Raw genomic sequence first — 23,807 nt, 5'->3', positions numbered from 1 at the left:
ATCGCTCCGTGTGTAGCCCCCTTAGCGATAGCGATGCGCAGCCCCGCGCATCGCTATCGCTGCTGCTAGATTGGCCTGCATGCAGGCCAATCTAGCGGGTCGCTCACTTCACCCGCTGGGTGAAGTGAGCGGCCCCCCCGTCTCCCCCCGCACGCTCAGCACAGATCGCGCTGTGCTGAGCGCCGGGAGAGATGTGTGCTGAGCGGTTCGCTCAGCACACATCTCTCTGCCATCGGCCCGTGGGTACTGGCCTTATGTGTCTATGCTTGATCCAGCTTATGCACACTTGCAGATGTCCAACTTCCGCACAGGTATAGCATGCTGAAATCAGCAAGACTCATCTGCATTCCCATTTGTGTGCGACGCAGAATCGAACCAGGAATGCTCACCGATACTTGGTTGTCTCTAGTACATGAAACAAAGATAGCTTGTCATGTGCAGCTTCACAAGTGTAACCAGACTAAATTATTCAAATGACTAACTTTCTGGCATCACTCCAAGGTATCAGATAAGAAATGCAGGCTGTAGGCATAGTACCAAAACCTACAGGAAAACAGAATTCAGGATTCAGAAATATCTATAGCATCTACAAGGTCTATGCAGGACACAGTACACAAAAATGGGATGCGGTCGGGATCCCGGCGTTCAGGAAACCGATGCCGGAATCCCGACAGCCGGCATTTTGCCAACGGCCGGCATGCCAACACCCACCCTAATTCCCATTCGGTTGGTGGGTCCATATCACCAGCTGAGTGGGAAAAGAACCTGTGGCGAGTGAAGCTTACAATAGGGCCCACAAGGGGACTCGCTGCCGGTATTCCGGCAGACAGGATGCCGCTGTTGGTATACTGACAGCCAGCATCCAGTCTGCCAGTATATCATAACAGCCCTCCAAAATAACCAGCACACAATGGAGCAATAAAGAACAGAAAAACATATACTCAGCAATGTAAACTGGATGAGACAATTGCAAAAGGTAGTAGCTGGCATTGAATGAATAAGCAACAGGAAAATAAGGCTGTGGTATGGAGGATTGACAGTGTCTAGGTCAACCACTATTGGTCGACAGTAACTATGTCGACAGGGTTTCTAGGTTGACAGGGTCTGTAGGTCGACATGGTCTAGGTCGACAGGTCAAAAGGTCGACATGAGTTTTTTATGTTTTTTGGTGTAATTTTCTCCGTACATTGACCGGGAACCCCAATTAGTGCACCGTGTCCCCTCGCATGGCGAGCGTTCGAGCAAGGTGCCTCGCTCTGCTGCGCTCGGCACAGGTTACTATATTCCCAATCGTAGTCTGTGTGGATCGTTAAGTATGAAAAAGTTCCAAAAAAGAAAAAAAAAATGAAAAACTCATGTCGACCTTTCAACCTGTCGACCTAGAACATGTCGACCTAGAGACCCTGTCAACCTAGAAACCCTGTCAACCTAGTTACTATCGACCAATAGTGGTCAACCTAGACACTGTCGACCTAGTTACTGTCAACCTAGAGACCGGATACAGGAAAATAAGAGTAGCGGTCGATGCAGAAGTCTGTGCAGGTAGAGTACATCTACAAAATCAGTACTTGAAACATATAATTCAAAGTTGGGTCACAAAGCAGAGATCGGTGCAAGTGGCCTTCAGATGCAGAATCAGAGTTGTACAGTAAAAGTCAGGGTCAAAAGCTGGGGACAGGAGATCATACAAGGCAACAGACATAATGGGGGGGAGGGGGAATCAGTTGGGCACGAGGTTCAGCCTGCAAAAAAAACTTGCGGACACTGTGGCCAAGTATGCACGCTCCCGACACCTGCAGTATCCAATAAAAAAAAAATGCACTGTGGGTTTTTAGCTCTGATAATCCTGCAGAGTGTGAAAAAAGAAGGAGGGTTCTCACCAGTCCAGTGGTCTCCCCTCCATCTTTTGCAAGGGGGGAAGAGCTTGTTGGGAGAGAAGGTGGCTACTGGGAGGTGTAGTTCTCCCAGCTGCTGCCTCCAGTGGGGGGAAGGGGAGGGTCACACACACACATCGGGGTCAGACACACACACACACACACACACACACACACACACACACTCACACACATATATTACACCCACCACTGATGCAGGAGTCCAGATCCCAATGGCGGAGAAGACACCGCTTTGGAAGGTGAGTAATTACTAAGTAAGCTCATTGGAAACTTCCAATTTCTTAATTAGTCCTTAGATGGGTGGAGGTGCTACAAGGGTATCAGAGCAAGTCCCAAGAGGCGATGATGTCTTATTTTCTTTCCTCTAACTGAATAGGAAAACCCTGCGGCTGTAGAAAAAAAAAACCCAGTGCAGCGGGGTTATTTACATTTCTAGCTCTTCATTTAATTCCCCCCCAATAAGTACATCCAGTAGTCTTTGCGTGATGCCGGAAAGGACAAACAAATATTACAACTTTATTACATATAACAAATTATGTATTATTTATGAACAGTTACTTCTATAGTGCCAGCATGGGTAATAGTCATCTGGAGAGGGAGTCGATCACAAGACCCCCTTTCTAGCGCTCGCCTCGCTGCCAGCATATTGGTGGCCGGGATCCCGGCTGTCGGGATCATGACAGCCGGGATCCCGGCCGCCGGTAAAAGGTATGTATTCCATCTGGAGATAAAACACCTTTTCAAAGATTATTTAAAGTACACAAAAACAATGTACTGGCTGTACCGTAAATATTTCATACCTTTTACCTCCTCATCTGTGTTTGCACGTCTCTACCCACCTAATTACATTTTGAGCTATTTTGGACAAGAGTGTCTTTACTGTTGTATTTGTATGTTTTTTAAGTGGCACTTTCTTCCACTTAGTTTGACATTTATAGCATAAGGTGTGGTGTATCAGTGCGGTAAGATACAGACCAACATATAGAAGAAAACTAAAATACTACACTGATGAATAATGAGTATTTTAAATAACATTACTCAAAGCATAACATTTAGTTTTGAGAGGGGTTCTCCTTTAATAATCAAGTGTATATTTTCTGTGTTTATATAAGAATTCAGCAGATATGAAGGCACACCTTCAGATAGTATGGAAACATCTGAGGTTAGGGTAAGACTGGGTGTAGATATTAATCTATAAACACGGGTAGTTTAAGCAGTGTACACAGGCTTTATTGCTTCAGTAAATATTGCTATACCAAACAATTTTCATAGATATAACAAAGTGTTACAGTGCAGGGTGAGGCAAGCTTTCGCTAAGAAATTGTTTTCACAGTTTTGTTAAGGTGAACATTTAACCAGCTCCTGTTTATTATGTGTAATTAGGATAATGATTAAGTGATTAGTGATTAAGGTAGACTTCAGTATCATAGGACAAATGAAACTTGTCTGGTACTGTACACATATGTATAGGTTGCATTGTTCCATGGACAGATCTAATTGTTAACTGCAAACAAATATACATGATTTATTTTGCACTGAAGTCTTATCTTGTTTGCACCAAACATTTACATTTAATAAAGCTAAGAGGGGGTACACATGGAGAGATCCGTGCTTAAATGCTAAAGGGCAGTACACACGGGGGAGATGTGCGCTGAGCGATCAATCACAGACCGCTCAACTCACATCTCCCCCCCCCCCGCTCAGCACAGCGCAATGTGCGCTGAGCGAGCGGGGGGGGGGGGGGGGGGGCTCATTTCACTGTGCCAATCTTTGGGTTGTTTTTTTTAACCTCTAGCAGTTTTCCACTTACCTTTGAACCATTTTAGATTATTCACTGGACTCGAATTGCTTAAAGTTTAATAACTGGAAAAATAGAGATGTTTTAAAACTTTTAACCAGTAGTATATATAGGGCTAATATCCACCCATTTATGATGAAACACAGTAAACTGAAATATAAGCATATAATACAGGCTTTTTTAACAAGTGTGCCGCGACCAGTTGCAAGGTGTGCCGCGGAGCCAGAGCAGCTTCCTGCACCTTCAGAGTGAACTGTTGGCCCGGGCTCTTCTTAGAGCAGTGATGGCTAACCTTGACACTCCAGCTGTTGTTGAACTACACATCCCAGCATGACCTGCCTCAGTTTTAGCAAGGCCAAATAGCAAAACTGTAGCAGGGCATGCTGGGATGTGTAGTTCAACAACAGCTGGAGTGTCAAGGTTAGCCATCACTGCCTTAGAGGATCAGTCGTGCTCTGGCCATGACCTATGCCTTGAAGACGAGGCAGAGTCACGGCCACCGCATATCACCACCCAGCCAGCCCACCCGCATACATATCTTCCAGTTCCCGCCTGCATACACAGCTTTCCTTGCCGACCCACATCCACACCTGCCTGACCGCCCGCTGCTCAGTATTCGCTGAACTCCACTATGAACAACCCCCGCTACTGAGGAACAGGAAGGAGGACAGCTGACCGGTAGGGGCTAATATTTGTTATTTTATTTCTCCTGTGGGGAGCAACATGATTTATGTGGGGAGTAATGTGATTGTTTTTTTCTGTGTAGGCCAATGTATGCGTGGAATTTATTTTCTTACTGTGAGGGCCAATGTGTGTTTTTGGTTTTTTTTCTGTGGGGAACTGATGGTGTGCCTTGGGAATTTAAAAATATTGGCCCTCATTCCGAGTTGATCGGTCGCAAGGCGAATTTAGCAGAGTTACACACGCTAAGCCTACGCCTACTGGGAGTGAATCTTAGCTTCTTAAAATTGCGACCGATGTATTCGCAATATTGCGATTACTAACTACTTAGCAGTTTCAGAGTAGCTCCAGACTTACTCTGCCTGTGCGATCATTTCAGTGCTTGTCGTTCCTGGTTGACGTCACAAACACACCCAGCGTTCGGCCAGGCACTCCCACCGTTTCTCCGGCCACTCCTGCGTTTTTTCCGGAAACGGTAGCGTTTTCACCCACACGCCCCTGAAACGCCGTGTTTCCGCCCAGTAACACCCATTTCCTGTCAATCACATTACGATCGCCGGAGCGAAGAAAAAGCCGTGAGTAAAAATACTTTCTTCATAGTAAAGTTACTTGGCGCAGTCGCAGTGCGAACATTGCGCATGCGTACTAAGCGGATTTTCATTGCGATGCGATGAAAAATACCGAGCGAACAACTCGGAATGAGGGCCATTGTTTGGTGTGCCGCAAGTAAAAAAAGGTTGAAAATCACTGATATAATATAAGGTTCACTAAGGGTTGAGATTACCTACAAAATAAAAAAAGGGGCAGACTAGATGGGCCAAGTGGTTCTTATCTGCCGTCAAATTCTATGTTTCTATGTTTCCATAAGCTAAAAAGCAACTATTTCATACAAAGAACAGAGATAAGTAATTTGTAGACTTACCTGGTAACATTATTCATTCGCTTTATGCAGTATATACAATACTGTTCAAAAGTTTTAGGCAGGTGTGGAAAAAATGTCCCAATGTAAGAATGCTTTCAAAAATAGAAGTGTTAATAGTTTCTTTTTATCATTTAAAAAAGTGCAAAGTGAATGTACAGAAGAGAAATCTAAGTCAAATCATTATTTGGTGTGACCACCCTTTGCCTTCAAAACTGTTGCACAAACTCAGGGATTATAGTCAGGTGTATGATTAACAAATCAATATAAATAAGTTATAATAATCATAATTTTCATATGTATGTTGAAACACAGTCATTAACTGAAACAGAAACCGTTATGTAGGAGGCTTAAAACTGGATGAGGAACAGCCAAACTTTGCTACAAAGGTGAGGTTGTGGAAGACATTTTCATGTCACAAGTCATAATATCAGACCTAAATCCATGTTGAAAAACATTTCGGACCCTTTCACACCGAGGCAAGGTCCCAGGATTTATGTCTGATATTGCTGAGTCAACACGGATCATGGGTCGTTGTGAATAGGGTCGACCAGGTTAAAGTTACACATACATTAACGAGACACAAGTAGAGTACGTTCAGTCGCACCTTTCACACTGCAACCTACCCGTGTAGGCCCCGGGTTTGGCCCTGCTCACAACCCGGGTTGACCCTTTCTCACCGACACATAGTATTCCGGATTCTGAGGTGTGGTGTGAAAGGGGTGATAAGAAGAAGCCCTGTCCCCAACATAATGATCAGTTTTCTCACGATATAGGGCTATTCTCTAGGTCCTAGAGACAGGATCCAATGTATAGGTATACAGTGTCTAGATAGGCAGTCAATAGGTTGACACCGTATGGTCAACATGCATCAGGTCGACATGATGAAAAGGTCGACAGGTTAAAGGTAGACAGTGCTTAAGGTCGACAGGTTCAAAAGGTCGATATGACATTGGTCGACACACAATTCAATTGGTCAACACAATTTTTGGGGGCTTTTTCATATATTTTTAAACTTTTGCTTGATTTACCATCCATGTGGACTACAATTGGGAATATTAACCTATGGCAACCGACCCTGCGAGGTTACATGTTTACTCTGATTGTAGTCACTGATGATGAAACATACAAAATGTCGCCCCAAAAAAACTTTAAAACTTGTGTCATCCTTTTTTTGTGTTGACCATTTCCTTGTTGACCTTTTTGATCTTGTCCACCTTTTCTACTACCTTTTCCATGTTGACATTTTGACCCTGTTGAGTCTTGGCTTACTATTCTATCCCTTTAAACCCGGGACACTCATGAATTACACAGGTTCTGTGGCTGGCTGACTTCAAGCCTGCATTTAACCTGGTTTTATGCAGCTAGAGAACCTGTGTAATTCATGAGTTTAAAGGGATAGTATAGTAAGCCTATGCATGTCGACCTAATGACTCTCTATCTAATTACTGTAGATCTTCTATACCACACCCCCAGAGACATACTGTATATACAACTAATCTAATTTTTGTGGGGGGGGGGGTTTATACAAAATGCTAATAAAGCAATGCAAATCAAATACCAGACTGTTTGGAGTGTATAGCTAATCACAAGAGAATAGTATACTATAATTTACCTAGGCTTACCATACTATCCCTTTAAACTAGCACACTAATGAATTACAAAGGTTCTATGGCTGGCTGACTTCAAGCCAGCATTTCAGCTGACTTTAATCAGCCACAGAACCTGTGTAATCTATGAGTGTCCCGGTTTAAAGGGATAGTATGTACCGGGTGTGGTATGAGTTACCCGACCGCCGGCTTGCCGACAGCTGGGCGAGCGCAAATGAGCCCCTTGCGGACTCGCTGCAGGCACGGTGGTGCGCTACGCACGCCACACTATCTGTTCTCCCTCCAGGGGGGTCGCGGACCCCCAAGAGGGAGAAAAGGTGTCAGTATGCCAGGTGTCGCGATTCCGGCGCTGGTATACTGTGCGCCGGGATCCCAACAACCGGTATACTGAATACCACCCTATGTACCCATTGTACAATAAAAACAAAACATTTTTATCAATTGTCATGATCCCAGACACAGGGGTCACCATGTAACAGCGATCTGACAGGACTACTAAAGTCAATAGGTTTTATGTTATAAGATTACATTTAGGTGCAACATTTTCTCGAAACCCCAGCAGCCAGACACAATGTCTAACACTAAACAAATAACTGCTAATTGGATGATGTAGGACGGGTCAATGCAAATTCTGCACCTGAATGCAATCTTAGGAAAGGAGGCCTACAGAGTTTATTTCCAGCAACCGAATGTGATATATTTTTCTTTCGACAGACTCTTCTGCAGCTACTGTATATATTCAAATGAATGTCACGGCAATAACCAGGGTTTTTAGCAGCAGTGTAAAAGGGGCAGAGCCGGTTCTAGACATTGTGGCGCCCAGGGCAAACGTTTCTTTTGGCGCCCCCTGGCCCAACAGGTAAAACAGGGTTAGTGCACGCAGTAGGAATGTAGGAAAAAATACAGGGGCGTGGCTTCATAGGGAAGGGGCGTGGTCAATTATGCCCCTGTAGCTGTGCCCCCTGTAGAGTTATGCCCTCAGTAGCTGTGCCCCCAGTAGTTTTGCCCCCAGTACTGTGCCCTCAGTAGTTGTGCCCCCAGTAGTTGTTCCACCTGTAGCTGTGCTGAAATATTAGTAGATTGTGAGGAAGAAATGGCCCACTTAGATGACCCTTTGGTCCCAGTAGGGCGAGGGTTAGTTTTTTGTTTAATCAAGGACTGATTTCATTGCTGTAACTGGGGTGACAGAGAAACCGCCCATGGTGGATTAACTACAGGGACAATATGTGGCTGTAATGGCACAGGAGGTCCCACAGGGCGCGCAAGCCGTTTTACAAGCGTAGTCAGCATATTGGAAAATGCAGCCCAAGGTGGGTCTTGATGTGACACAGGTGCTACGGGCTGACTAGGGGGAGCAGAACACCCACTACCTGAACCCTCAGCAGAAATCCTTTCCTCAGATAAATCCGCAACGTCAGCACTGCATGATGCAGGAGCATCTGTGGATTTCCCGCCCTGTGTAGCAGACATTATTGGGAATGTAGCCGTAGGGCGTAGCAGTACAATATAGCCAAACACAATACCTGACCAAAAAAAACCTGTTATGTGACCGCAAATTCACAGCACAACAGAGGATTTAAGCGGTATCAAGTGACTGAAACACACAGTGAAAATTACTTAGCAGTATATCCTGTGGAACACTATATGGTATATGAGATCCTAACGCACTTAGATCCCCAGGATACAGAACATAGTGATAGCAATATGTGTTATACACAGAAAAGAATTCCCACAGCAGCTATAGGCACACACAGTCACAGGTACAATGCAGAAAGGATTACATATAATCAATAAAACTGTACAGGACTAGTAATACTACATATAGCTATGTATGTATACAGATATAACAATGCACAGTAAACACTGGATGTATATCACAGAATACTTGTACTAAATATTCATATAGAGTGCACTTGTTCTTAACTAATGCTGTCTAAATGACATGTAGAATACTTAAGTGTCCTGTAAATGCACAGCGCTGATGAGACAGGCAGTGGAGATGGTGCCCAGCAGTCCTAGGATCAGCTAAATGGCGCCCAAACGCTGACAGGGAGTGAGGGAGAGAGAGAAATGCAGCTCTAGGGCGGGAACACCTACTGTAGATGGCGCCTGGAGCTGGGGGAGGGGCTACAGGTCAGCGCCTTATTCCCTCTGCTCAACTTCACCATGGGGTACTATGGAGCCTATGTTAAACGGATTTTAGTAAATCCGACCTGTGCTCCCTGCCCTGGTGGATATAGTGGGGTCCCTGCACGGCCACAGTGTCCATGCCAGCGGTGCGGTCCGTCTCCTGGGACACGACCGGATCGCAATTTCGGTGGGTCCCAGCTAGGAGACCCTCTTACCTCCTCCCTGAAGTGTGGCCACGCGATCCAGGAGAGCAGCAGCGGTGATGTGTGCCTTAAGGGAACCGGAGAGCCTCCGCTGCAAGTACCCGTCAACCAGGGCGCGGGAGTATGCAGCGCCGCTGAGGGAGGTGATGGAGCCGCAGCACAGAATGTCAGACTGACATACCTGTGCTGCAGCCCTTGAAGCCTTCTTTCTTCTTTAAAAAAGCTCTTTTCAGGGCTGCCTAGCGCAGCCCCACCTGTTAGCTGCCTGCACTGCAGGCACCAACTTACAAACTGAGCTGCAGTGCCTGGAGGCGGGGCTATAGAGGAGGCGGTGCAGTGCATCCTGGGAACAGTCAAAGCTGAATTACTGAAATAAATGAACTTTTGCACGATATTCTAATTTTCTGAATTTCACCCGTATATTCTAAACACCTGATAAAAACCCTGCATGTAATTTATCATTGGGGTGTCCACTTAATTTAATCTCCCAGTTTCCCCGCACTTGGTGGAGGGACTGTCTACTTCCATGGTGGTCAGACTGCACCTTCTATCATTTATACATGCCGATCAGTATTATAGCGAATAAAAAATACATTGTAAAACCTGTGAAGGCATTTAGTAACAGCAACTTTGATACTCTTCTACTTTTCATTTACTTATTTATATAGGGGACACACACACACACACACACACACACACACACACACACACAAGTACTCCAGCAATGAAAATGATCTGTTTTACTGTATATTAATAACACCCATGAAAACCATAACAGGTTACTAGATGCTCTTTTTATAAAAACAAAAGAACATATATCTGGTTCCTTTGTTTTATAAAATACACTCTAACATCTGCTACTCCTTCACTGTTTGTGCCTGTGGCAATGGGACACCAGATCAAACTGTGGTGAGTGAGCTATATGGAACGCATCCAGAGCTGCATTATTCACGCTAGCATCAATACTTCCAACTCTCCAGCCCAGGAACGCTGCAGGTGCTGGGGTATAAAAACTGTGATCTATTTACCTGGCGGCTCATGTGGTTCTCATATGTCACACTCGTGGCAATTTAATTGTTTGCGGCGCTCCCCGCTGGGGATCTAAATTAATAGGCACCCAACATAAGCCGCAGGAGACACATTTCTTTTCGTAGCCTCCTGAGGTGCAAGAATAAATGTGTACAATGTCAGTGGTTTGGGCACCCTAGCCACCCCTTTAGACAGGTTTAGCCATTTTGTGCGGCTAAACCCGATGCTTTTCGGCTAGTCAATACTAATGGACGCCCAAACAGAGCAACAATTGAATTTCTCCATTGGGCACCTATTCGTATAGACGCCCAGCAGAGAATGCGCAAAACAACTGAATCGCCTTGATGTCCCCTTAACCGAGGGGAAACAATACAACGGTATCAGCTATTAGGCACACTCTCCATTAAAGTATATTTTGAAGTGCAAAGAAACTTTAACAAGAACAAATTTCTACTAGAACATAAGTTTAGATCCTCAAGTTTAAGTAAAGAACATAACAAAACTGGATGGAGGGGCCAAAGTTCTTCAGTGTGTAGTCTAAAAGAAAATAAATGTTTAAATTCTTCACAGGTGTTAACTACACTAACAAGCAGGTGACCATACATCCTAAAATGCTAATTTAGGATGTCAGACATACTTCCCTAGGCAGTGATTAGAGTCCAGTGAAATAGGATCTGTGTTTTAGGCTGACCATATTAGCCCTTTAAACTGGGACGCTCATGAATTACACAGGTTCTGCGGCTTGCTGACTTCAAGCCTGCATGTCACCTGGTTTTAATCAGCCACAGAACCTGTGTAATTCATGAGCGGCCCAGTTTAAAAGGCTAATATGGTCAACCTAGTTTAGTTGTTTCTTTATATTTAGCCACTTAGGGGCCCTACACACTGGCCGACCCGCCGCCGAGCTGCCCGACGGCGGATACGGCCGACGAGCGACCCGGCGGTGGGGGGGCAGTGACGGGGGGAGTGAAGTTTCTTCACTCCCCCCGTCACGCGGCTCCATAGAACTGCAGGCAAATATGGACGAGATCGTCCATATTGGCCTGCATGCACAGCCGACGGGGGACCAGCGATGAACGAGCGCGGGACCGCGCATCGTTCATCGCTGGAGCCTCCACACTGAAAGATATGAACGAGTTCTCGTTCATTTATGAACGAGATCGTTCATATCTTTCAAAAAATCGGCCAGTGTGTAGGGCCTATTAAACCAAGGGGCAAAGAAGTCACTTAATAATAACATATTTAGGTGTGTATCTATCAAAGTATGGAGAGAGATAAAGTGGAGAAATATAAAGCACTAGCCAATCAGTGTCTAATTTTACAGGCTAGTGTTAGAAAAAGGATAGTTAAAAGCTCACTCATTTTACTTTATTTCTCTCCACATTACCTCTCTACATGTTTTGGTAAATACCGCCCTTAGCATCAAATACAACAGTGCTGGAAAGACATACTGTAACTGCTTGGTGGTCAAACTTTTAAGGGCTTCAGTAACTTGAATTTCACAATAAGGTGATGTCAGTATGGAAGTACAAAGTAATTGTGTCATCACTTTAAAAATGGATTGACGCACATAATCCAGTATTACACTGCTTCTCAGAAGTCTACTCATTTTTATGATTATAACATAAGCACTATTGATGACAGACATAGTTACAGACTATTTGCTTATTCCTGCTCATTAGTTGGGTATCTGTCCAAATAAAACCAAACACAAGTATGATAAACATAATGCTTGACTTTGCACATACACAGTTGAGTCACATTATTATGACCACCTGCTGATAGTCAGAGTAACCGCTATGTGCAGCACGGACAGCAGCTAGACGGCTGAACTGTAATTTTAGACACACGCCTGGTAGCCCCCAGGTACATTGTGACGGTGAGCTGCTCCACTGTAGCGTGATGGTCAGCCCTCACCCACCTTCATAGCTGACGTTCACCTCTCCCATCAATGGCACGTGGTGCCCCACAGTTTCCACGTCAGTTATCTGCAATGGTGCCATTTGTCCAGTCACGATACACTATCACCACAGCAGCACGAGAACAGTCCACAAACTGCGCTGATTCAGAAATACTGCCACCCTTAGCCTGAAATACGATAATCTAACCTTTCTCCAACTCAGATAAATCGCCCATTTTACCCATGACAACAGCAAGTGATATGTGTGCAGACGGCCTATCCCACACCTTATATACCCACCAGGCCAGTGCACGACATGTGACCTACTTCATGGGCTATGCATTGCCAACGTCAAATGTCGGAGGTGGTCATAATAATGTGACTCGACCATGTATAAAGCTATCCCAAATTATTAACTGCAGCTGCATTCCTAGATTATAAAGATTTACTAACTGTACTTGTTCCCCAAAAGTTTCTAGCAGATTATACTGAAAATGTGTTATCCCACTAGCAAATATAGAAGAATTAACCTAAGACAACTGACATAAAAACACTACAGACAGAACCTGAAGTACATTTACTGGACAATGTTTAGAAGTAATAGAATGAATAGCACACATTCCCACTGGCATGCTGTCATGATAGTTACCTCACTGCTACTGGTGTATAGAAAGTTAGAAACACAAGGTTAAACAAACAAAAACAAATACAGAGTAAGGGGGGTACAGACGGAGAGATCCGTGTTTAAAATCTAAGCAATCTGACTAGATTGCTTAGATTTTAAGCACGGATCTGCCGTGTGTATGCCCCCCAGCGATAGCTATCGCAGATGCTAGATTGAGCCTGCATGCAGGCTCAATCTAGCGAGTCGCTCACTTCAGCGCTGTGTGAAGTGAGCGAGCCCCCATCCGTCGTCGTCCCCCCTCGCTCAGCACATCGCTCTGTGCTGAGCGGGGGGGAGAGATGTGTGCTGAGCGGTCTGTGTTAAGATTGCTCAGCACTAGGGAGGCCAATCCCGGGCCGTTTTTTCAATCCCGGGATTCGGGATTGAAAAACGCTCAATCCCGGGATTCCCGGGATCCCGGGATTGCAGTAGGGATCAGTGAAGAAGAGTGTAGGGAGCAGCGCTGAAGGGTAGGTAGCGGTGCGGGAAGGTGTAGGTAGCGACGCGGAAGGGAGGGAGGGTGTAGGTAGCGGTGCGGGAGGGTGTAGGTAGCTGGGCGGGAGGGTGTAGGTAGCTGTGCAGGAGGGTGTAGTTAGCGGTGCGGGAGGATGTAGGTAGCATTGGTAGGGTTGGTAACGGCGCGGGAGGGAGGCTGTTAGCACTGCACGGAGGGAGGGTGGATGTAAGTAATACCACTTACTATTAGGTGGGTGGCAGCCATAGACACACTGAACGCGGCGGCATTTCAAATGAAGCACCGGCCGCCAGCCAACCAGAGCTGGCGGACCGGCAGCCAATTAGGGAAGCGGCCGCAGCAGTCGCTCCTGATTGGCTGCCGGTCCGCCAGCTCTGATTGGCTGGCGGCCGGCGCCACATTTGAAGTGCCGCCGCGTTCAGCGTTTGTCTATGGTTGCCGCCTGCCTAATTGTAAGTAGTATTACTTACACACCCTCCCTCCCGCACATGCGCAGTGTAATCTCGTGAATCCCGGGATTGGATGCTCCAATCCCGGGATTCAAATCCCGGCATTTTGGGGCCCAAATCCCGGGATCCCGCCGATCCCGATCCCGGGATTGGCCTCCCTACTCAGCACACATCTCTCCCGTCAGTACCCCCCTTTATGGTAGGTACACACTTGTAGATATATCTGCAGATCAATAGATCTGCAGATATATCTATAGGCGGATCGGGCAGTGCATTCTGCATACACACTGCCCGATCCGTCGTGACCGATGTCACAAACTGGGCAGATATTTATATGCGCCTGCCCAGTTCAGCCATCAATCGCTGCCAGCTGCCACAGCATGTGTACAGGCGCAGAGCCGGCCATAGGCATAGGCAAACTAGGCAATTGCCTAGGGCATTTGATATGCCTAGGGGCATCAGCAGCTTCTGCTGATTAAAATGATATGTGGCATGCCTATATTCTGTGTGTAGCATTTCATATGCAGATACAGCCACAGTCTCACACAGTATATAGGCATGCTGCATATCAGTTTAATCAGCAGATGCTGCTTGTGCATCCTAGCCACATAGCAATGCAAATAAGATGCATTTTCATAAAAAAAGGTGCCCGACATTAGCATTGAGGCAAGATTTATGAGGACACATCTGTATCCAAGCAGAGGCAGAGGTCACAGTGTTAGTGGCAGTGTGAGTGCTGTATGCATGTGAGCAGGTTGGTTGTGCAGTAGTGTTCGGAATACGTGTAAGGAGCATTATGTGTGTCATGTAAAAATGCATTAATAATGTGCAACATGTGTAAGGGGAACTATGTGTGTTATTATGTGTATAAGGGCATTAATAATGTGCGGCATATGTGTAATAGGGTACTACTGTATGTGTGTCATTATGTGTATAGGGGCACTAATAATGTGCAGCAAATGTGTAGGGGGCACTATGTGTGTCATTATGTGTATAAGGGCATTAATAATGTGCGGCATATGTGTAAGGGACATTATGTGTAAAAGGGCATTAATAAAGGTTGTCATAATGTGTAAGGTGCATTATGTTTATAAGGACATTACTAATGTGTCTCATATGTGTAAGGGGCATTACTTTGTGAATTATGTGTATAAATGCATTACTAATGTGTGGCATTATGTGTATAAGGTGCTCTACTATGTGGCGTTGCATATAGAAAGGGCACTACTGTGTCATCTAATGTGAATAAAGAGCAATAGAGTGTGGTGTAATGTGAATAAGGAGCAATTCAGTGTGATGTAATGTGAATAAGGGGCACTACTGTGAGGAGTAACATTTATAAGGTAAAGTGATACTATTGTGGGATGTAATATGAATTATGGACACTATCGCATGATCAAATGTGAATAAAGTTGCAGTACTGTGTGGCATAATTGGAATTGGGGTTACTATTGTGTGGCCATGCCCCTTGCCAGCAAAAACACACCCCTTTTTGGGCTGTGCGCCAAATGTGCGAACTGTTCCTATTTAAAATATAGGGGGTACAAACACCAAAATAAGGACTGCTATAGGTGAGGGGTGATGGTGCTGGGAAAGAAGTGCAAGGTCAGAGGCGGAACCAGCGGTGGTGCTAGGGGGCACCAGCCAAAATTTTGCCTAGGGCATCATATTGGTTAGGGCCGGCTCTGTACGGGCGGTTGGCTGACCACCTGTACACACACAACCATGCACCAATATATTTGTAGATTTATTGGTCATCATGTGTGCTGCAGGGCCGACGTGATATGTCTGTTCACAGACATATCGTTGGTACACACTGGGCAATAGGCCAGCGATATATCACATTTTATAAGTTTGAACCATTGGCGCTTAATTCTACATGTTTGATCACTGTCCAGATATGATGTATTTATCTGGTAGTGACACTTCTACATTACCCTATAGAATCACAATAAAAAGGCAAAATGTAAAAATGGGATTTACAGTATATTATAGTAGAAGAATACAGTGTGAGTGTTTAAGGACATTGACTGATACCCATAGATTATAAGTATTTAAAACAGTCCCACGTAACCTGTCAGGTGCAATGTTTCTGGTGAGATCCAAATAACATGGCCAATGGGTATTGGGGGGGCTGTTAGGGTTAGGCTGCTGGGAGGGAGGGTTAGGTTGGGCACCACGGGGGGGGCGGAGGGTGTGTGTGTTATGTTTAGGCACTATAGGGGGAGGGTTAGGGTTAGGCTGCGGAAAGGGAGGGGGAGGGTTTGGGTTAGACTGCGGTAAGTGAGGATGAGAGTTAGGTGGTGGAGTTTAAATACTTACCTCACCCCCGTCGGGATTCTGCTCATCGGGATGCCGGTGTCGCTATAGTGACCATCGGCATCGTGTCCCCCGGGGTCGCATACCGATCCCACCCGAAGTTGTCCTCTACATTCCTTAAAAATGTGCAGGTACACTTATAAATATATACATATGGAGTATATACCCAATACATAGGAACTGTTTTTGTATAGATAAGTAAATCTCTTATAAGTGAAAGTAGAGGATGATCAGCATGCATTGCAATATCTACACAATGGATGTGCTGTAGGTAAATAACCTTTGTTTATATAGAAAACCACGCATCCTGTGAATAACACATATTCTGTTTACATAAAACGTTTTACTGGCATAGCAATTACAGCGGTTAGCTGAGAAGCATTACTTCTAAATGAATGAGTGTGCCAACACTGCAGTATGCTAGCAACATTATCATCTGTGGCACCAGAGTCTATAAGGGCAAGCCTTCACTGACAGTTCATCTGCTTTCACTTCTGACAGTGCTATTTGTACTCTGGTCATCACTGGCTTTACCAAACACTTCATGCTACAATACCTCTTTCTGCCAAGGTGGTACAATGTTACGTGGGAGGACTTGTTTCATAATACATATCACCTAATAACTGACTGATCCAAGCATGGGAACTACTGTAGGTAGAAATGACAATTTGATGCCTTGACCCAAACAAGCAACAACCTCACATAAAGTTACAGTACACCTCAACAAACAATCTGTACATGTTTGGAAACAATGTTATACATACTGAAAGTGAAGTTAAATCCACCACAGCATTGTGTGTTCCAGTACAGATCTCAAAATCACCTTTCCTAACATTCCACGAATTAAGGATATCTGTGGCTGTCATTTTGATTCAACCACCTGTGCTCAAGTATGGCTAGCCTGACAATATGGAAACGGTCACAGTCGAGGATTGGAATTGGAAACCACTGCCATTGCTCATAACTACATACACGCCGGTATACAGATTCTATATTGGGGGTCTCGTGTGACAGAGCTGCTCTATTAACGCACTGAACTATGGTAACCAAAGCTTCTGTCACATGTGATGCCGTGCCAGTGCCAGCCAGGGGACAAAAGCAGCCAGTGCCAATCTGCACCCATGCTGCTACTTATGGTTCGTGTTACTAGAACATGCCAAAAGTGGCTAAACTGAATCAGCACTTCCCTGACAGCGCCTGCGGGCACGGCATAGCACAATGGGCTGCTGAGCAATGCAGTCACACCAGCAACAGCCAGGTGCTCAGAATAGACAGACAGGGGCTGCTGCCACACAAGGCCGGGCACTTACCTGTCGCTGGAGTCAGAGCGGCCAGGGGATGAGGGTGGCGATGTAGACACAGAAGGTAAACTTTTCCTTTTCTGTCTCCAGCTACCGAATGGTTTCCTTTTGCTCTCTGGGATAAAGGCGCCCTGTGCGGGCTGCTCGCTAGACAGAGTTCTGTCCCCGGGCTGCTCCCCCCCGGACTGCCTTGCACCTTGCAGCCCCTCGCTGTCCCCTTTCTCATGGTCAGCAGGTCGGCTCTTGAAGAACCTTCCCAGCCTCCGGAAACTGCTGGTCTTCTTCTCCCTCTCCATAGTCACCTGCGGGGCAGCAGCAGCGTACGGTGTGTGGGCAGGTGGCCGGGCTGCTGGCAGCGACTCTCGCGCAGGACTTCCAGGACTGTCCCAGCACAGTGGAGCGGAGTTATAGCTGGAAGTGTGCCAGCAGCAGCAGCAGGGACCTGAGATATAATTGCGGGGAGTTTAAAAGGCAGCAGTAGCCCAGAAGTGACATGGGGAGGGCGCTATGGCAGGGAGGCGGCGCTGCTGCCCCAGAGTGCGGATCACACAGCCTGAGCAGGGAGTGACAGGCAGCAGGGAGGTGGCATGTGCCTGCCGGTGCCCGCTCAGTACGGGACACTGGGAAGAAGCGCTATGTGCCCGCACTGTCACCCAGCCAGGAGCAATGCTGCTGTACATACAATAAGCGAGGAGATAGACAAAGCCTGTGTGTGTGAGGCGCAGCTGCTGTGCGGGGAAGAGGAGGAGCCCCCTGGGGGCAGAAGGAGAGGTGTATGAGCATGCCACTCTCCCACTAACCTGTTTTGCTGCTGCTCCTGGACCACTATAAATAATAGCTGACATGCTCAGGAGCAGGGGTGTATCTAGGGGTCTGAGCGCCCCTGGCAAAGTATGGAACTGGCGCTCCCCACCTCCCCCACCCAGAGACACAGAGGGAGGAGTTACATATAGGCTGAGGTCAGGGACACTGAGGGAGAATTACAGGGAGGGTGCAGGTACAGTGGCAAACGCAGGATATCTAGAGGGGGGTTTCCAAATGCAGTACACAATCTCCCACTCTGCGGAACGGTGGAGCAATTGTGGGAGTCTGGGGGAGCGGTAGAAGAACCTAGTAAAAACCCTGGACATTAATGTATACTGTATGGAATATAGTATTAATATTTCTCTGACGTCCTAGTGGATGCTGGGGACTCCGTAAGGACCATGGGGAATAGACGGGCTCCGCAGGAGACTGGGCACACTATAAGAAAGATTTGGTACTACCTGGTGTGCACTGGCTCCTCCCTCTATGCCCCTCCTCCAGACCTCAGTTAGATTTCTGTGCCCGGCCGAGCTGGATGCACACTAGGGGCTCTCCTGAGCTCCTAGAAAGAAAGTATTTGTTAGGTTTTTTATTTTACAGTGAGACCTGCTGGCAACAGGCTCACTGCAACGAGGGACTAAGGGGAGAAGAAGCGAACCTACCTGCTTGCAGCTAGCTTGGGCTTCTTAGGCTACTGGACACCATTAGCTCCAGAGGGATCGACCGCAGGACCCGTCCTTGGTGTTCGTTCCCGGAGCCGCGCCGCCGTCCCCCTTACAGAGCCAGAAGCAAGAAGATGGTCCGGAAAATCGGCGGCAGAAGACTTCAGTCTTCACCAAGGTAGCGCACAGCACTGCAGCTGTGCGCCATTGCTCCTCATACACACTTCACACTCCGGTCACTGAGGGTGCAGGGCGCTGGGGGGGGGGGCGCCCTGAGCAGCAATAAAATCACCTTGGCTGGCAAAATAACCACAATATATAGCCCCAGAGGCTGTATATGTGGTAATTACCCCTGCCAGAATACAGAAAAAAGCGGGAGAAAAGTCAGCCGAAAAAGGGGCGGAGCCATCTCCCTCAGCACACTGGCGCCATTTCTCCCTCACAGTTCCGCTGGAAGGAAGCTCCCTGACTTTCCCCTGCAGTCTACACTACAGAAAAGGGTAAAAAAGAGAGGGGGGGGCACAAATTTGAGGCGCAGTAAATATTATAGCAGCAATAGGGGACATAATTCAGTTAGTCCCTGCATTATATAGCGCTCTGGTGTGTGCTGGCATACTCTCTCTCTGTCTCCCCAAAGGGCTTTTGTGGGGTCCTGTCTCCTTTAAGAGCATTCCGTGTGTGTGTGTGTGTGTGTGTGTGTGTGTGTGTGTGTGTGTGTGTGTGTGTGTGTGTGTGTGTGTGCGGTGTGTCGGTACGGCTGTGTCGACATGTTTGATGAGGAGACTTATGTGGAGGCGGAGCAGATGCCTATAAATGTGATGTCACCCCCTGCGGGGCAGACACCTGAGTGGATGGACTTATGGAAGGAATTACGTGCAAGTGTCGACTCCTTACATAAAAAATTTGACGACATGCCAAATGCGGGACAGCCGGCTTCTCAGCTCGTGCCTGCCCAGGCAATTCAAAGGCCATCAGGGGCTCTAAAACGCCCACTACCTCAGATGGCAGACACAGATGTCGACACGGATACTGATACCAGTGTCGACGACGATGAGTCAAATTTAATGTCCACTAGGGCCATTCGTCGCATGATTGAGGCAATGAAAGAGGTTTTACACATTTCTGATATAAACCCAGGTACCTCAAAAAAGGGTATTATGTTTGGGGAGAAAAAACTACCAATAGTTTTTCCCCCATCTGAAGAATTAAATGAAGTGTGTGAAGAAGCGTGGGCTTTCCCTGATAAAAAATTGGTGATTTCAAAAAAATTACTAATGGCGTTCCCTTTCTCGCCAGAGGATAGGTCACGTTGGGAAACTCCCCCTAGGGTGGATAAAGCGCTCACACGTTTGTCTAAAAAGGTGGCACTACCGTCTCCGGATACGGCCGCCCTAAAGGAACCTGCTGATAGAAAGCAGGAGGCTATCCTAAAGTCTATGGCCCTCATTCCGAGTTGATCGGTCGCAAGGCGAATTTAGCAGAGTTACACACGCTAAGCCGCCGCCTACTGGGAGTGAATCTTAGCTTCTTAAAATTGCGACCGATGTATTCGCAATATTGCGATTACTAACTACTTAGCAGTTTCAGAGTAGCTCCAGACTTACTCTGCCTGTGCGATCAGTTCAGTGCTTGTCGTTCCTGGTTGACGTCACAAACACACCCAGCGTTCGCCCAGGCACTCCCACCGTTTCTCCAGCCACTCCTGCGTTTTTTCCGGAAACGGTAGCGTTTTCAGCCACACGCCCATAAAACGCCGTGTTTCCGCCCAGTAACACCCATTTCCTGTCAATCACATTACGTTCGCCGGAGCGATGAAAAAGCCGTGAGTAAAAATACTTTCTACATAGCAAAGTTACTTGGCGCAGTCGCAGTGCGAACATTGCGCATGCGTACTAAGCGGATTTTCATTGCGATGCGATGAAAAATACCGAGCGAACAACTCGGAATGAGGGCCTATATATACACACACTGGTGTTATACTGAGACCAGCTATTGCTTCAGCGTGGATGTGCAGTGCTGCTGCTGCTTGGTCAGATTCCCTGTCAGAAAATATTGACACCCTGGACAGGGACACTATATTGCTAACCGTAGAGCATATAAAAGACTCAGTCTTGTACATGAGAGATGCACAGAGGGAGATCTGCCGGCTGGCATCTAGAATAAGTGCATTGTCCATTTCTGCTAGGAGAGGCTTATGGACTCGGCAGTGGACAGGGGATGCAGATTCTAAATGGCACATGGAAGTTTTGCCTTATAAGGGTGAGGAGTTATTCGGGGATGGTCTCTCAGACCTTGTTTCCACAGCAACAGCTGGGAAGTCAGCATTTTTGCCCCATGTCCCCTCACAGCCTAAGAAAGCGCCGTATTATCAGGTACAGTCCTTTCGACCCCAGAAAAACAGGCGGGGAAAAGGCGGGTCCTTTCTGTCTAGAGGAAGGGGAAAAAAGCTGCACCACGCAGCAGGTTCCCAGGAACAAAAGTCCTCCCCCGCGTCTTCCAAATCCGCCGCATGACGGTGGGGCTCCACAGGTGGAGCCAGGTACGGTGGGGGGCCGCCTCAAAAATTTCAGCGATCAGTGGGTTCGCTCACGGGTGGATCCCTGGATCCTTCAAGTAGTATCTCAGGGGTACAAGCTGGAATTCGAGGCGCCTCCCCCCCGCCGTTTCCTCAAATCGGCCTTACCGACAACTCCCTCGGGCAGGGAGGCTGTACTAGAGGCAATTCACAAGCTGTATTCCCAGCAGGTGATAGTCAAAGTACCCCTACTTCAACAAGGACGGGGTTACTATTCCACACTGTTTGTGGTACCGAAACCGGACGGTTCGGTGAGACCCATTTTAAATTTGAAATCCTTGAACACATACATAAAAAGATTCAAGTTCAAGATGGAATCGCACAGGGCGGTTATTGCAAGCCTGGACGAGGGGGATTACATGGTATCCCTGGACATCAAGGATGCTTACCTGTATGTCCCAATTTACCTTCCTCACCAGGAGTACCTCAGATTTGTGGTACAGGATTGCCATTACCAATTCCAGACACTACCGTTTGGACTGTCCACGGCACCGAGGGTGTTTACCAAGGTAATGGCAGAAATGATGATACTCCTTCGAAAAAAGGGAGTTTTAATTACCCCGTACTTGGACGATCTCCTAATAAAGGCGAGGTCCAGGGAGCAGTTACTGGTCGGAGTAGCACTATCTCGGGAAGTGCTACAACAGCATGGCTGGATTCTAAACATTCCAAAGTCACAACTGGTTCCTTCCACACGCTTACTGTTCCTGGGGATGATTCTGGACACAGAACAGAAAAAAGTGTTTCTCCCGCAGGAGAAAGCCAAGGAGCTGTCATCTCTAGTCAGAGACCTCCTAAAACCAAAACGGGTATCGGTGCATCACTGCACACGAGTCCTGGGAAAAATGGTGGCTTCGTACGAAGCAATTCCATTCGGCAGGTTCCATGCAAGGACCTTCCAGTGGGACCTCTTGGACAAGTGGTCGGGATCGCATCTTCAGATGCATCAACTGATAACCCTGTCTCCAAGGACCAGGGTGTCTCTACTGTGGTGGCTGCAGAGTGCTCATCTTCTAGAGGGCCGCAGATTCGGCATACAGGACTGGGTCCTGGTGACCACGGATGCCAGCCTTCGGGGCTGGGGCGCAGTCACACAGGGAAGAAATTTCCAGGGACTTTGGTCAAGTCAGGAGTCGTCCCTACACATAAACATTCTGGAACTGAGGGCCATTTACAATGCCCTAAGTCAGGCAAGGCCCCTGCTTCAAAACCAGCCGGTTCTGATCCAATCAGACAACATCACGGCAGTCGCCCATGTAAGCCGACAGGGCGGCACAAGAAGCAGGGTGGCGATGGCAGAAGCCACAAGGATTCTCCGATGGGCGGAAAATCACGTAATAGCACTGTCAGCAGTGTTCATTCCGGGAGTGGACAACTGGGAAGCAGACTTCCTCAGCAGACACGACCTACACCCGGGAGAGTGGGGACTTCATCCAGAAGTCTTCCTACTGTTGGTAAACCGTTGGGAAAGGCCACAGGTGGACATGATGGCGTCCCGCCTCAACAAAAAGCCAAAGAGATATTGCGCCAGGTCAAGGGACCCTCAGGCGATAGCTGTGGACGCTCTAGTGACACCGTGGGTGTACCAGGCGGTTTATGTGTTCCCTCCTCTGCCTCTCATACCAAAGGTACTGAGAATAATAAGAAGGCGAGGAGTAAGAACGATACTCGTGGTTCCGGATTGGCCAAGAAGAGCTTGGTACCCGGAACTTCAAGAAATGTTATCAGAGGACCCATGGCCTCTACCGCTCAGACAGGATCTGCTACAGCAGGGGCCCTGTCTGTTCCAAGACTTACCGCGGCTGCGTTTGACGGCATGGCGGTTGAATTCCGGATCCTAAAGGAAAAGGGCATTCCGGAGGAAGTCATTCCTACGCTGATAAAAGCCAGGAAAGAAGTAACCGCAAACCATTATCACCGCATTTGGCGAAAATATGTTGCGTGGTGTGAGGCCAGGAAGGCCCCTACAGAGGAATTTCAGCTGGGTCGTTTTCTGCACTTCCTACAGTCAGGAGTGACTATGGGCCTAAAATTGGGTTCCATTAAGGTCCAGATTTCGGCTCTGTCGATTTTCTTCCAGAAAGAACTGGCTTCACTGCCTGAAGTTCAGACTTTTGTAAAGGGAGTGCTTCATATTCAGCCCCCTTTTGTGCCTCCTGTGGCACCTTGGGATCTCAATGTGGTGTTGAATTTCCTAAAATCACATTGGTTTGAACCACTTAAAACCGTGGATCTGAAATATCTCACGTGGAAAGTGGTCTTGTTATTGGCCTTGGCTTCGGCCAGGCGTGTGTCAGAATTGGCGGCTTTGTCATGTAAAAGCCCTTATCTGATTTTCCATATGGATAGGGCAGAATTGAGGACTCGTCCCCAGTTTCTCCTTAAGGTGGTAT

At 47.1% G+C, this 23,807-nt stretch overlaps 1 protein-coding gene across 1 annotated transcript in view; it reads right to left on the bottom strand.

Annotated features, from left to right (window-relative positions):
* Positions 1-18,163, bottom strand: part of CRYBG1 (crystallin beta-gamma domain containing 1) — a 542,544-nt gene extending 524,381 nt beyond the window's left edge. The window contains exon 1 of the mRNA XM_063917058.1: positions 17,383-18,163. Within this exon, the coding sequence (XP_063773128.1) occupies positions 17,383-17,669 (287 nt within the window). The 5' untranslated portion in view covers positions 17,670-18,163. The remainder of the gene's footprint in view (positions 1-17,382) is intronic.
* Positions 18,164-23,807: the final 5,644 nt, after the last annotated feature.

This window comes from Pseudophryne corroboree, chromosome 4, assembly GCF_028390025.1.
Source record: "Pseudophryne corroboree isolate aPseCor3 chromosome 4, aPseCor3.hap2, whole genome shotgun sequence".
Taxonomy (NCBI): domain Eukaryota; kingdom Metazoa; phylum Chordata; class Amphibia; order Anura; family Myobatrachidae; genus Pseudophryne; species Pseudophryne corroboree.
This window is presented reverse-complemented; position numbering and strand designations above follow the sequence as displayed.